The following is a 14,598-nucleotide window of genomic DNA, read 5'->3' as shown; positions in this document are numbered from 1 at the left end:
TTTATGAGCAAATATTGCCTCCTTCCCACTTATATCACACGGCCAAGGCAGCTTTCTAGAAGGCTTGGATTTGTGTCATTTTTTGTTCATTGCCTTGCCTTTGACTCACTTGGCCGAATTCCCTTATGCATGTATGGGAAATTTATTTCCTCTTTTTCTTTTGGCAAGTATCTTGATACATTTATGCACAAAATATTCTCTCTTTTCTCTTCGGTAGTAGGCGCCCATATGCTCTCTAGAAGGGGCTTCTAGAAGCTCCTTCATTTGTTCATGACAACATGAAAAATACCCATTAAAAATTTTCAATAAAATTCTTATGAAATGAAATTAATAAACAAGGCTCAATAAAACTAATACTGGCTGAGTGATGCATGTCATCAAATGACCATATCAAAATTTATTGACATTCATTTCATCCTATTTCTAAAAAGATAAAAATACCATTTTGACAATTTTCGTAAAACTTGTATCGTTCTTGTTTTGACATAGCTTCTAGTTTAACTATTCCTACTCGATGTGATTCGTGACAGTAACCTCATGGATCCTAATGAACAAAGCTTGAGCTAAATACTTGGACTCAAAAGTTCACAAACCTTTTCCAAGTTTAGCTTAATGTCAACCGACTCCACTAAAGAGTTGACGCTGAAAATCTCTCGGTTCAAATGAATTTATTTTCTACTCAAGAATTCAACTTAATTGTAATGAGTGGATCCACAGAATATTATCAATTTTTACCCTTCATGAATATCATCAGCTAGTCGGGATTTATAAAATTATCATTTTACCCTTCTAGCTGTTATTTCCTCAACTCCTTTGTCGCTTGTGAATAAGTTAGAAACAATGTATTGACGAGGAGTTAACAAGTCACATTGTTTCATCCAAACAAGTCAAGACTCAATTTAGACACTGGCCAGTTGATTTATTCACATTCCAAGGAACAAAAGCATGAGGTGATATACATTGCAATTCAGCAATCTTGTACATGAATTCCATATCTATGAGAACTTCACAAAGTTACTCATGACATTCTCACAACTTAGTACTTCACCAATAGGCCCTGTTCAGAATCACATAGTGAGTCCGAACTCTGACTTTCTCAAATGAGAATACGTAAGCTGTAAAATGGCATGTCTCACTTCGGGATTAAGGTAAGCACGATGCATATCATACGTAGTGACTTCGAGACATAAGAGGTTAAATGGTTTGTTCTTATTTTGTCTCTAGAAGTGCACTGGTCAATTCAGTACCTTCGGAAGATACCTAGAAGAACTATAGAGTCTCCAACTCTCAATGCCCCATAACCAGACATCATAGATTCTTCTAACAATAATAATGAGGTCCATAGTCCTTTGACCCTTAGATTGCGAATATATCGTTTTAAACAAACTACGAAGAGTTCGTTCATGCAAATCCACATTTGTCTCTTTGTAAGTTGTTAGGTTTGTTTATGGACTAAAGACTAATGTTTTATCATAAAGCTTCAAACAGACAAGGAGGAATGAATGAACGTTTCAACTTTTTATTAATGAATAAGCAATTACAAGAAAGAGTCTTCGTGACACTTTATTGTTGTCAATGGTGCCCACAAGAAGAGTTGTAGTCTTTATTTTGAAACATTTGATGTAATAAAGTCTCATGAAGACTCTTGCTTGTAATTGCCTATTCATTCATTAATAAAGTTGAAACGTTCATTCAATCTTCCTTGTCTGAAGCTTTATGATAAAACCATAGTCTTTTAGTCCATAAACAAACTTAACAACTTACGAAGAGACAAATGTAGATTTGCATGAACAAACTCTTCGTAGTTTGCTTAAAACGATATATTCGCAATCTTAGGGTCAAAGGACTATTGACCTCAGTATGATTGTTAGAAGAATCTATGATGTCTGGTTATGAGGCATTGAGAGTTAGGAACTCTATAGTTCTTCTAGGTATCTTCCGAAGGTACTGAATTGACCAGTGCACTTCTAGAGACAAGATAAGAACAAACCATTTAACCTCTTATGTCTCGAAGTCACTATGTATGAATTGAATCATGCTTACCTTAATCCTGAAATGAGACATGCCATTTCACACCTTAGTATTCTCATTTGAGAAAGTCAAAGTTCGGACTCACTATGTGATTCCGAACAAGGCCTATTGGTGAAGTACTAAGTTGTGAGTCTGTCATGAGTAACTTTGTGAAGTTCTCATAGATACGGAATTCATGTACAAGATTGCTGAAATGCAATGTATGTCACCTCATGCTTTGTTCCTTGGAGTGTGAATAAATGAACTGGCCAGTGTCCAAATTGAGTCCTGACTCTTTTGGATGAAACAATGTGACTTGTTAGCTCCTCGTCAATACATTGTTTCTAACTTATTCACAAGCGACAAAGGAGTTGAGGAAATAACAGCTAGAAGGGTAAAATGGTAATTTTAGTAAATCCCGACTAGCTGATGACATTCATGAAGGGTAAACATAGATAATATTCAGTGGATCCGCTCATCATAATTAGGTCGAATTCTTGAGTAGAAAATAAATTCATTTGAACCGAGAGATTTTCAGTGTCAGCTCTTTAGTGGAGTCAGTTGGCATTAAGCTAAACTTGGAAAAGGTTTGTGAACTTTTGAGTCTAAGTGTTTAGCTAAAGCTTTGTTCATTTGGGTCCATGAGGTCACTGTCACGAATCACATCGATAGGAATAGTTAAACTGGAAGCTAAGTCAAAACAAGAACGAAAATTGTCGAAAGGGTATTTTTGTCTTTCGAGACATAAGGATGAAATGGATGTCAATAAATTTTGACAAGTTCATTTGATGACTTAATGTCACTCGGCCATAATATGATTAATTGGGCCTTGTGAATTAATTTCGTTTCATAAGAATTTTATTGAAAATTCTTAATGGGCTTTTCTTATGTTGTTATGAACAAATGAAGAAAAATCTAGAAGGCTTTCTAGAAGTCATAGGCGCCCAAATACCCAAAGAGAGAGAATTTATTTTGTGCATAAATGTATTTAGATACTTGCCAAAAGAAAAAGAGGAAACAAATTGCATAAGGATGCATATAGAATTTCGGCCATAAGAGTAAAAGGCAAGCCAAGGAACAAAAAAGGAAACAAATCCTAGCCTTCTAGAAGGCTGCCTTGGGCGCCTAAGAGGAATGGGAAATAAGGGTTATTTTGCTCATGAATATGTGATATTCTATAGAAGAGGAAACTACCTTATTGAAGGTGAGACCTCTCCTATAAATAGGAGCCTCATTTCCTCACAATTCATTCATCCAAGTTTAAGAGATTTGAGAGACTCTCTCTCTAGAACTTGGCCGAAGTCCTCTTCTCTCTCTCTCTAGTTTATTTTCGGTTTTCTCTTGTCTTGGCACCTAGGTCCTCACTCGACCTAGTCTTTAGCTCTGCGACTTCGAGACTCGTTCTCAAGTCGTAGTGTTTAAAAGTGCCCACTCACTAATTCCTTCTTTTCGAGTGATTTAGTGATAGAAACTATCGTGGTTGCTCGAGTTCCCGAGGAAAGAAAAGAGAGACGTGCTGCGAGGGGAGACGAACGTTGCCAACCTTCCAAAGGCTCATCAACGTTCAAGCATCAAAAGGTTAGTAACTTTTATAGCTCATATTAGTTTTTATTTACATGCATATGCTCTTGTCTAGGTTAGTAAAAACTAGTTTTACTTAAAAAGAAAATTTTTAAAATTCCGCCGCTTAACGAAGCGTTAAACTTTTTCTTAAACCCTAGATCGATTCCAACATTTATTACATCAAATGTACAAAATAAAGACTACAACTCTTCTTGTGGGCACCATTGACAACACTTTTCCACGGTCGTTCCATTGGGCGGTAATCCGGTCCCTAAGATCTGGCTCAATGGCATGGGGGCGTGAGCTTCGAGCCACACACCTCACCCACCAAGTCGTTGGACCCTCCCTGACATTTCCTCTCTGACCAATTCTGTATGGGCTGATCGTTGGGAGGTTTCCTCTTGGAAGGAGATCGATATTGCTTTTGTTTTAGGCGGTGGATTCGATGGACCGGCTTCGATCTCTACGGGGAGTTACCCGTCTTTGGTGAGAGAAGTCTCGATTTCTGCCGAAATCTCTAAGCCTTCATAGTCGGGGTCATAGTTGTGTCCCTCGTCCATGAGGTCCTCGAATTCCTTGTGAGGAATGCCTTGCATAGGCACCTTACCCGCCAGTTGGCGGTGGTACCTTGCATTGGCCACCCTGAGATGGCGGATCTTCTCCTCCATCTCGAGGATGCGGTCATCCCGGCTATCCTTGAGATGGTGGAGGCGGTGAGGGAGTGTGGCTCTTGTCATTGAGAGACTCCTCATCGCCCTGCGCTCGGGAACGCATGAAGTATTTCTTTACTTCGATTACATTCTCGGGGTTATTCACGCCCTCATAACGAGCTGGTGGTTGACCACTCATGTCTTTCTCAAGTCGAGGAAGAAGGGGTCGAGCTGTGGAAGGGATTTTGGGCTGTATAAGTCGGGAAGGCCCCTCCTTCTAGCGCCAAAATGTTGTCGCATGAAAATGAACAATGATTAATTACCTCGGGCGGTTCGATCCAAGGCTGGACCAAGCGATCGCACCCGGGGCAAAAATGTGAACTCTGGACCGAGTTGCACCCTCCAGACCCTGAGGTGTGTTTTGGAGGGTGTAACCGTGCCAAAGGTTGGCTGCCTATGTACCCGCTTGTCGTGATCAGGTCAGAACATAGTTCAATGTGAATGTGGGGGGCTATCTTGCACTCGGAGGTTGAGAATCCAAGGCTTTAGAGAAGGACCCGGCTCGTAGCTTCTAGTGAAGACTTAAGAGGGGTCTCTTTTCTCGTAGCTCGGAGTTCTAACTCAAGGGCCAAGAAGCGGGAGTGCAGCTTGTGTATTGTAGAGACTCGGGTCGCAGAAGAGGAGCGTGCTCCCTCTCGTGGAGGGGGGTCCTTGAATTTCTGAGCCGAGGGAGGAGGAGAGAGCACTCTTGGAATGTCACAAGAGCGCGAGAGGAAAGAAGAGCTCTTCAGAGGACGCAGGATAGAGGTCCAAGTGAAGAGGGAGAATTGTGTGTGTGAGAATTGGATTTCGGATGTGAGTAAATGTTGTTCTTTTCCCTCCCACAACGTGGGGGTATTTATAGATTTGGAGGAGTCCTTGGGCGGTCCCCCTTGAAGCCCGTCGGATAGCTGTGCGCGCGGTGCACGGGGTGCGTTGCCCGGATGGGCGCAAGGCGCGCGGGGCGTGACGCCTAGACGGGCGCGGGGCACGTGGGGCATGACACCCGGACAGGTGTAGGGCGCGCCGGGCGTGATGTCCGGACGGGCGCAGGGCGCGCGGGGCGTGACGTCCGGATGGGCGCTGTGACTGACTAGCGTCAGGGATGCTTTGCCAAGGTGGCAATGGCACCCGGCCGAGGCAGTAGGAGCACCCAGCCGAGGCAAGATGGAACTCAGCCGAGGCAGCAGGAGCACCCCGCCGAGGCAGCAGGGCACTAACTCAAATGGTGGAGCTGTTCCAAACGTCGACAAGCCCATGACCCTTTATTGTGATAATAGTGGGGATGTCACTAACTCAAAGGAACCTCAAAAGCCATAAGCGCTCGAAATATATTGAGAGGAAATACCATTTGATTCGAGAGACCGTGCAGCGCGAAGACGTGTAGGTGAAGAAGATCTCAACGGTGGACAACCTGGCAGATCCATTCACCAAGGCCCAAGCGAACAAGGTCTTCGACCAGCATCGGGAGGGATTAGGAATGAAGGACTACTCACATCTTCTTTGAGTCAAGTGGGACATTATTGTCAATGGTGTCCACAAGAAGAGTTGTAGTCTCTATTTATGTACATTTGATGTAATATAGTCTTATGAAGAATCTTGCTTGTAACTGCTTATTTATTAATAAAAGTTGAAACGTTCATTCATTCTTCCTTGTCTGTTTGAAGCTTTATGATAATCTATAGTCTATAGTCCTTAAACGAACCTAACAAAACATGAAGAGACAAATTAGATTTGCATGAACAAACTCTTCATGGTTTGCTTAAAACTACAATTCGCAATCTAAGGATCAAAGGACAATTGATCTAAGTACGATTGGTAGGAGAATCTATAATGTCTGGTTATGGGACATTGAGATTTGGAGACTCTACAGTTGTTGTAGGTATCTTCCGAAGGTACTAAATTGATGTATGTATTGCATCATGCTTACCTCAATCCTGAAATGAGACATGCCATTTCATAGCTTACTTATTCTCATTTGAGAAAGTCAGAGTTCAGACTCACTATGTGATTCCGAACAGGACCTATTGGTGAAGTACTAAGTTATGAAGATGTCATGAGTAACTTTGTGAAGTTCTCATAGATATGGAATTCATGTACAAGATTGCTGAAATGCAATGTATATCACCTCATGCTTTGTTCCTTCGAATGTGAATAAATGAACTGGTCAGTGTCCAAATTGAGTCATGACTCTATTGGATGAATCAATGTGACTTGTTAGCTCCTTGTCAATACATTGTTTCTAACTTATTCACAAGCGACAAAGGAGTTGAGGAAATAACAGCTAGACGGGTAAAATGGTAATTTTGTAAATCCCGACTAGCTGATGATATTCATGAAGGGTAAACATAGATAATATTTAGTGGATCCACTCATCACAATTAAGTTGAATTCTTGAGTAGAAAATAAATTCATTTGAACCGAGAGATTCTCAGTGTCAACTCTTTAGTGGAGTCAGTTGACATTAAGCTAAACTTGAAAAAGATTTGTGAACTTTTGAGTCCAAGTATATTAGCTAAAGCTTTGTTCACTTTCCCAAATCATATCGAGTAGGATTAGTTAAACTAGAAGCTAAGTCAAAACAAGAACGAAAAGAGTTTTACGAAAATTGTTGTGGGGGTCAAAAATTACTTTTCTAAAAATAAAATAACAAAACCATTCGAGTTGGGCTTAGGACCGACAAAAGCCAAACAACAGACCTAGTCCGGCTCCCAAGGATATGTCTTCTGGACCCAGCTTGACTCACGGAGCTCGGCTCAGGCCCAATAAAGAGCCCAGTTCACCACAGGAATAGGCGCCCGCGTTGACTCAGCACGAAGAAGTGGTCTCGATCAGATAGAAGACCTCTGTTGTCGCTGATTTTTGGACAACTATTTAGGAGCCCAGAGTGGTTAGACCCAAGGACGGACCAAGTGGTCTCACCCCGGCTCGAGCGTGTCGGACTTGGTATCCCAAGTCGTCCCTTAGCTGTGGGTGAAGCTCACCTCGTCTTGATACCTGAAAAGCAAACAAGAGATTGTGAACTACAAAGGGGAAACAGGGGAGGTGCCCCTGTTTACCTCTCCGATGCTCAACATTAGTGGGATTGAGGTGGAGTATAGAGGTTTTAGGGGTGTTTAGAGGCCGAGACTTGAGAGAAACGAGCGAGGTACGAGTTCGACAGCGTTTCAGTACTCAAGAATGGATTACCTGGACTAGGGGAGAGACCCCTATATATATAGGCAACCAAGGAGCGTCATGAACAACCCCTTGGCCGAGGGCTGCCTCTGACCCGGCCATGGCCGGCTCTGACTCGGCCGTGAAGGCCATGGCCGGCTCTGACTCAGCCATGGCCGGCTCTGACTCGGCCGTGGAGGCCATGGCCGGCTCTGACTCGGCCATGGCCTGCTCTGACTCGGCCGTGGAGGCCATCGCCGGCTCTGACTCGGCCATGGAGGCCATGGCCGGCTCTGACTCGGCCATGGCCGGCTCTGACTCGGCCGTGGAGGCCATGGCCGGCTCTGACTCGGCCATGGCCGGCTCTGACTCGGCCGGGGAGGCCATGGCCGGCTCTGACTCGGCCATGGCCGGCTCTGACTCGGCCATGGCCGGCTCTGACTCGGCCATGGCCGGCTCTGACTTGGCCATGGAGGCCATGGCCGGCTCTGACTCGGCCGTGGAGGCCATGGCCGGCTCTGACTCGGCCATGGCGGCCATGGCCGGTTCTGACTCGGCCATGGCCGGCTCTGAGGTGGCCGTGCGCCGGGAAAGACTCGGGGAAGCCGCCATATGTTGTCGTTGCCGTACCGGGCCGGAATGGACCGGTAACATTAGCCCCCCGAGTTTCCGGTCGAGCGTAGGTCGAGGGGAAACTCAAAGTCAACACTTCCATGCGGATGCGGGATGAATGCTCTCGGGTTTGTGTCACGGGGGACGGCCTTTGCGCATCGCGAGGGACGGCCTTTGTGCGTCACGAAGGGCGGAGTTGGTGCGTCACGAGGGACGGAGTTGATGCGTCACGAGGGACGGCCTTTGTGCGTCGCGAGGGACGGCCTTTGTGCGTCACGATGCCACATTTGTGTGGCGAGGTTTCCCGTGGACGCTGGCTAGACCATATACGCCCAGCGGACGCAAACCTTGAACCCCTTTGTAACTCGTCGCCTATCGGCTCACGAGCTGGGCGGCGAGCGCGATGCCACATTTGTGTGGCGAGGTTTCCCGTGGACGCTGGCTAGACCAGATACGCCCAGTGGACGCAAGCCTTGAACCCATTTGTAACTCGTCGCCTATCGGCTCACGAGCTGGGCGGCGAGCGTGATGCCACATTTGTGTGGCGAGGTTTCCCGTGGACGCTGGCTAGACCAGATACGCCCAGCGGACGCAAGCCTTGAACCCATTTGTAACTCGTCGCCTATCGGCTCACGAGCTGGGCGGCGAGCGCGATGCCACATTTGTGTGGCGAGGTTTCCCGGGGACGCTGGCTAGACCAGATACGCCCAGCGGACGCAAGCCTTGAACCCATTTGTAACTCGTCGCCTATCGGCTCACGAGCTGGGCGGCGAGCGTGATGCCACATTTGTGTGGCGAGGTTTCCCGTGGATGCTGGCTAGACCAGATACGCCCAGCGGACGCAAGCCTTGAACCCATTTGTAACCCGTCGCCTATCGGCTCACGAGCTGGGCGGCGAACGTGATGCCACATTTGTGTGGAGAGGTTTCCCGTGGACGCTGGCTAGACCAGATACGCCCAGCGGACGCAAACCTTGAACCCATTTGTAACTCGTCGCCTATCGGCTCACGAGCTGGGCGGCGAGCGCGATGCCACATTTGTGTGGCGAGGTTTCCCGTGGACGCTGGCTAGACCAGATACGCCCAGCGGACGCAAGCCTTGAACCCATTTGTAACTCTTGCCTATTGGCCCACGAGCTGGGCGGCGAGCGCGGAGTCAAGATTCAACTCGAGGACTCATGTAGAGCCTGCACGAGGAGTAGTTAGTTGACTTGTGGACTTGGGACTCAACTCGAGGGCTCTCATAGAGCCTGCATGAGGAGTGGTTAGTTGGCTTATGGACTTGGGACTCAACTCAAGGGCTCTCGTAGAGCCTGCATGAGGAGTGGTTAGTTGGCTTGTGGACTTGGGACTCAACTCGAGGGCTCTCGTAGAGCCTGCACGAGGAGCTTCGTGAAGAGTCGTCACGAGGAGTTTCGGTCGACTCGCGGACTCGGAGCTCGACTCGAGGAACGAATTCATCTCGAGGAGACATGTGAAGAGTCGGCACGAGGAGTATCAGTCGACTCGTGGACTCGAACTCGACTCGAGGGCTTATGTAGCCTGCACGAGGAGTTTCGTGGAGAGTCGTCGCAATGAGTATCGGTCGACTCGCGGACTCGGAGCTCGACTCGAGGAACGAATTCATCTCGAGGAGACATGTGAAGAGTCGGCACGAGGAGTATCAGTCGACTCGTGGACTCGAACTCGACTCGAGGGCTTATGTAGCCTGCACGAGGAGTTTCGTGGAGAGTCGTCGCAATGAGTATCGGTCGACTCGCGGACTCGGAGCTCGACTCGAGGAATGAATTCATCTCGAGGAGACATGTGAAGAGTCGGCACGAGGAGTATCAGTCGACTCGTGGACTCGAACTCGACTCGAGGGCTTATGTAGCCTGCACGAGGAGTTTCGTGGAGAGTCGTCGCGAGGAGGCCGTGGCCATCGACGTCGTCACCTTCACAAGTGTTTTGGACGCGGACGGTGAGCTTGGAGCGTTTCTTTCGGGACCTTGAGACCGAGCGTTCTCGGGTATTGCGTGAGCTTTGGAGCCTTGACATGGTCGCCCGAGGGTGTTCCCTCGAGGGCGCGTGCGCGTGCTCATCAGGAAGTTGACGTCTTGACGAGGTCGCCCTAGGGTGTCCCCTTGGACGCGTGCGCGGGCGTCCACTTTCGTGAGCGGCGTGGTCGAGGTTGGTCTCGCGGTTGACATCGTCGACGTTGTTGGAGTCGAGGAGGTCGGCGATGAGCGCGCCGGTGACGCCGGGGCGGTCTAGGAGCTCGGCGAGCCTTCGAGCCGTGTCCTCTCGGACTGCGGCCTCGGGGTCATTCGCCGGGTCTCGGGGCTGGCTCTCGTTATCACGAGGTTGCCCTTCGGGACGGTGCGCAGAGCTTTGGAGGTCGCGCCTTGAGCTAGTCGCTCGGGCGCCCACGGAGGTGGCAGGGCTACGACTCATCTCTCGAGAGTCGTAGAAGCGAGAAGAAGACTGGTAGAGGGGATGTATTTCCAAGGTCGAGAGATCCCCTTCCTCTAGCGCCAAAATGTTGTCACGGAGTGGTTAAACCCAAGGCCGGACCAAGTGGTCTCACCCCGGCTCGAGCGTGTCGGACTTGGTATCCCAAGTCGTCCCTTAGCTGTGGGTGAAGCTCACCTCGTCTTGATACCTGAAAAGCAAACAAGAGATTGTGAACTACAAAGGGGAAACAGGGGGGTGCCCCTGTTTACCTCTCCGACGCTCAACATTAGTGGGATTGAGGTGGAGTATAGAGGTTTTAGGGGTGTTTAGAGGCCGAGACTTGAGAGAAACGAGCGAGGTACGAGTTCGACAGCGTTTCAGTACTCAAGAATGGATTACCTGGACTAGGGGAGAGACCCCTATATTTATAGGCAACCAAGGAGCGTCATGAACAACCCCTTGACCGAGGGCTGCCTCTGACCCGGCCATGGCCGGCTCTGACTCGGCCGTGGAGGCCATGGCCGGCTCTGACTCAGCCATGGCCGGCTCTGACTCGGCCGTGGAGGCCATGGCCGGCTCTGACTCGGCCATGGAGGCCATGGCCGGCTCTGACTCGGCCATGGCCGGCTCTGACTCGGCCATGGCCGGCTCTGACTTGGCCATGGAGGCCATGGCCGGCTCTGACTCGGCCGTGGAGGCCATGGCCGGCTCTGGCTCGGCCATGGAGGCCATGGTCGGTTCTGACTCGGCCATGGCCGGCTCTGAGGTGGCCGTGCGCCGGGAAAGACTCGGGGAAGCCGCCATATGTTGTCGTTGCCGTACCGGGCCGGAATGGACCGGTAACAACCTCGCCGCGAAGACCGGACCTGGGATAGCTTGGACTAAGCAACGCGACGGAGCCGAACTGACGAACACGTGTCCGCTTCTGCAGGCCAACCTCGACTATAAATAGAAGCTGATATGTCAAAATTCACACACGGAAGCTAACGAATTACTTTCAATCATTCATTACTTTATTACTTTGAGTTCGTCCTTATCAAGTTCGGCACTTCGCCTCCTTCCGGTCTGTAATTTATTCAATTATTAATAAAAGCTTCGAGCATTTATATTTATTTTCGGTTCATTTCTTTGAAATTTCTTTTGCTTCTTATACGACGTCTCTTGAAACCCATACTTATTATAAATCAAATATATAAACTATATTATAATTTGAGATTGTAGAAATCGACATCAACAATTTGGCGCCGTCTGTGGGAAACCAGAAAGACTAACCTCGAAAGGAGAAAATTCGCCAGAAAAATAATATCATGTCTTCCACCTCAACTCACTACGAATCGGGAGAGGAAATCCCTCCGGGGATCAGGGCAATCATGGATATGCTTAACAAAAAAATTGAAAGTCAAGAGGAAACCAACCGGAGCCTCAACACCCGGCTGGATTCCCTCCTGACCCCTAAAAATACTCCGAGTCAACAGCCGGGATCCGGCGAAGTGACCGCCTCAGAGTCCGCTCGTAACGTGGCGTCAGCCGCGCAAGTGAGCCGGGCTCTTCGTCCCGAAGTCCGTCTAGATTTCACCGGGATCCAAGTTTCTCAGGGCACGGACCTACCTCCGGGTTCGAGCTCGCAGCTCGGAGGGGGAACGGAAGAGGTCACCACAGAAGCCACGATCGATCCGGAGGGACTGCCTCCACCCCCGCCAGCGGGCGCACCTCAAGGATCTTTTCCGGAAGATTTCAGACCTCGCCCAGCAACAACTTTCCAGATGTTCACCCCCCAATATTTTGGCGGGCAGAACCAGACGCATATCAATCGGGACGAAGTCAGTACAGTCACGCCAGTGCGCACGGGACTTCGCCACTTTCAAGAGGGCGAACCCAGCACGACCGAATTCGAAAAGTTCAAAGAGTCGGTGACAGCCGAGCTAAAAGCTGTCCGCTCAAAATTCCACAGTGCGACCAGCTCGGCCACAGATATAGACCGACTTGTCGCCGAAACGGGAAGAACCCCTTTCGCAACTAATATAACCGACGTCTTTATTGGGGATGCCGGGAAAGTTCGACTCCCGCGGTATAACGGGACCTCGAACCCGAAGGGATACATCCTGTCTTTCAGGATTGCGATGGGGCGAGCTATGCTGACAGAGGGACAACAAGAGACAGGGTATTGCCAGTTGTTCGCTGAAAGCTTGTTTGGAGCCGCTTTAGAATGGTTCTCCAGACTCGAGCCGAACTCCATTGATAGCTTCGCCAAACTGTCGGCAGCTTTCCTAAAACATTACTCGATGTTCGTTGTAGATGAGCTCACGATAGCGGACCTGCGGGGGGTTCAACAGAAGGAAAATGAGTCCTTAAAGGATTATATGATCCGTTATAAGGACGTCCTCTCGAAAATTTCCAATGTCGACCCCGAATCAGCCATAACCTCTCTGAGGAACGGACTGTGGCACGAATCAAGGTTCAAATTGGAAATGACTGTGAACCGGCCCCTGTCACTAGAAGACGCGATCCACAAAGCTGCGAACTACGCCAAAGCCGAGGAGGAGTTTGCCCTCTTGGCAAAATAGCGCGTGGCCGAAAAGAAACCCCATGCTAACACATGGGTACGCCCCGTAAGCGCTGGGAACAATCCCCGGAGGCCCAACCCCCATGAGGTCGGACCACAGGCTAGGAAGCAGCACACCCCTCCGGGTTTCGCTTTCAACATAGGGGAAGAGAGCAAGGAGGGAGGTCCCCAGGCAAAAAAATGGACTAGGGATCCAAACGCGTTCTGTGACTTCCATCAAGCCACCGGCCACGCCACAATAAATTGCGAAACTATGCGCAAAGTACTGGCCGAAAAATATGCAAAGGGAGAATTGAAAAACATCGACTTGGGTCCCCCACCCAAAAAGAAGGTTTTTAACAACCGCGGCAGAGGCAATCCTTCACCAAAGAGATCTAGGCCTATTGAAGAAGGGGAGCCGGAGTCCCCACCGACCGCGGAAAAACACCGAGTCGACTTCATTATGGGCGGATCGAAGTTTTGCAAAAGCTCAGTCAATTCGATAAAAGCTCATCAGCGTCAACTGATGAATAAGACCATCAAGATCGGAGAGGAGCAGGATGTTCAAATCTCGTTCTCCGAAAGGGAAGCCATCGGGGCAGCAGACCAGCATGACGACGCGCTCGTAGTAACAATCGACGTGTCAAATTGCGAAGTCACCCGAGTCCTAATTGACGGAGGAAGCTCTGTAGATCTAATTTTCAAAGATACCCTTAAAAGAATGGGAATCGAAGAATCTGAGATCGAGAAAGAGCAGACCCAACTGACAGGCTTCAACGGGTCGACCACTCCATCAATAGGGACTATCAAGCTACCCGTAAAGACCAATGGGATAAATAAGATAGTCGAATTCCAGGTTTTGGAATGCCTTTCCCCTTACAATATCATCTTGGGGCGACCATGGATACATTGGATGAGGGCCGTCCCCTCTACCTACCATCAATGTATCTGGTTCCCTACGCCTGAAGGGGTAGGTGAGATAAGAGGTAACCAGGCAACTTCCCGTAGCTGCTACCTCACTAACCACAAGCAAAATGTTATAGAAACTAGTGAGAAGCAATAGCAATTAACGAATAAAGAGCCGACAGAAAATGAAGGCTCTAAGCTGGAAGAACTGGACTCCCCGAGTACTGAAATGACAGTACAAATACAGCTCGATGGTCTCGACCCCTCCAAGTGTGTAGGAATCGGAGCAGAACTTAACGGGGGGCATACGACGAGAAGTGATTTGTTTCCTGAAACGAAACAAATCTACCTTCGCCTGGACAACAGAAGATATGCCAGGGATTAGTATCGACGTTACATCCCATCAACTTGACGTAGACCCAAGTTTCAAGCCAGTAAAGCAGAAAAGGCGTAAACTTGGTCCCGACAGGGCATCAATAATTAACGATGAAGTCGAAATACTCCTTAAGGCTAATTCAATCCGCGAAGTCAAATATCCGGACTGGTTGGCAAACACCGTCGTCGTGAAAGAGAAAAATGGAAAATGGAGGGTGTGTATCGACTTCACTGACTTGAACAAGGCATGCCCTAAAGAAAGCTTCCCCTTGCCACACATCGACCAGTTGGTGGAGGTAACCGCGGGACATAA

At 48.6% G+C, this 14,598-nt stretch overlaps 1 protein-coding gene across 1 annotated transcript; it reads left to right on the top strand.

Annotated features, from left to right (window-relative positions):
- The first annotated feature begins 13,278 nt into the window (after window positions 1-13,278).
- LOC149390155 (uncharacterized) lies at window positions 13,279-14,067 on the top strand. The gene has a single exon (XM_089619681.1). It carries the CDS (start codon window positions 13,279-13,281, stop codon window positions 14,065-14,067), a length of 789 nt encoding a protein of 262 aa, XP_089475807.1.
- Window positions 14,068-14,598: the final 531 nt, after the last annotated feature.

This window comes from Urtica dioica, chromosome 7 (genome assembly GCF_054948205.1).
Source record: "Urtica dioica subsp. dioica isolate 48M chromosome 7, U.dioica_male_clone48M_v1_H2, whole genome shotgun sequence".
Classification (NCBI taxonomy): domain Eukaryota; kingdom Viridiplantae; phylum Streptophyta; class Magnoliopsida; order Rosales; family Urticaceae; genus Urtica; species Urtica dioica.
Note: the sequence above shows the minus strand (reverse complement) of the source record. Positions and strands in the feature narration are given on the sequence as shown.

Coding starts and splice junctions, on each gene's coding strand:
- LOC149390155 (XM_089619681.1), top strand. CDS start 13,279: ATGCGCAAAGTACTGGCCGAAAAATATGCAAAGGGAGAATTGAAAAAC.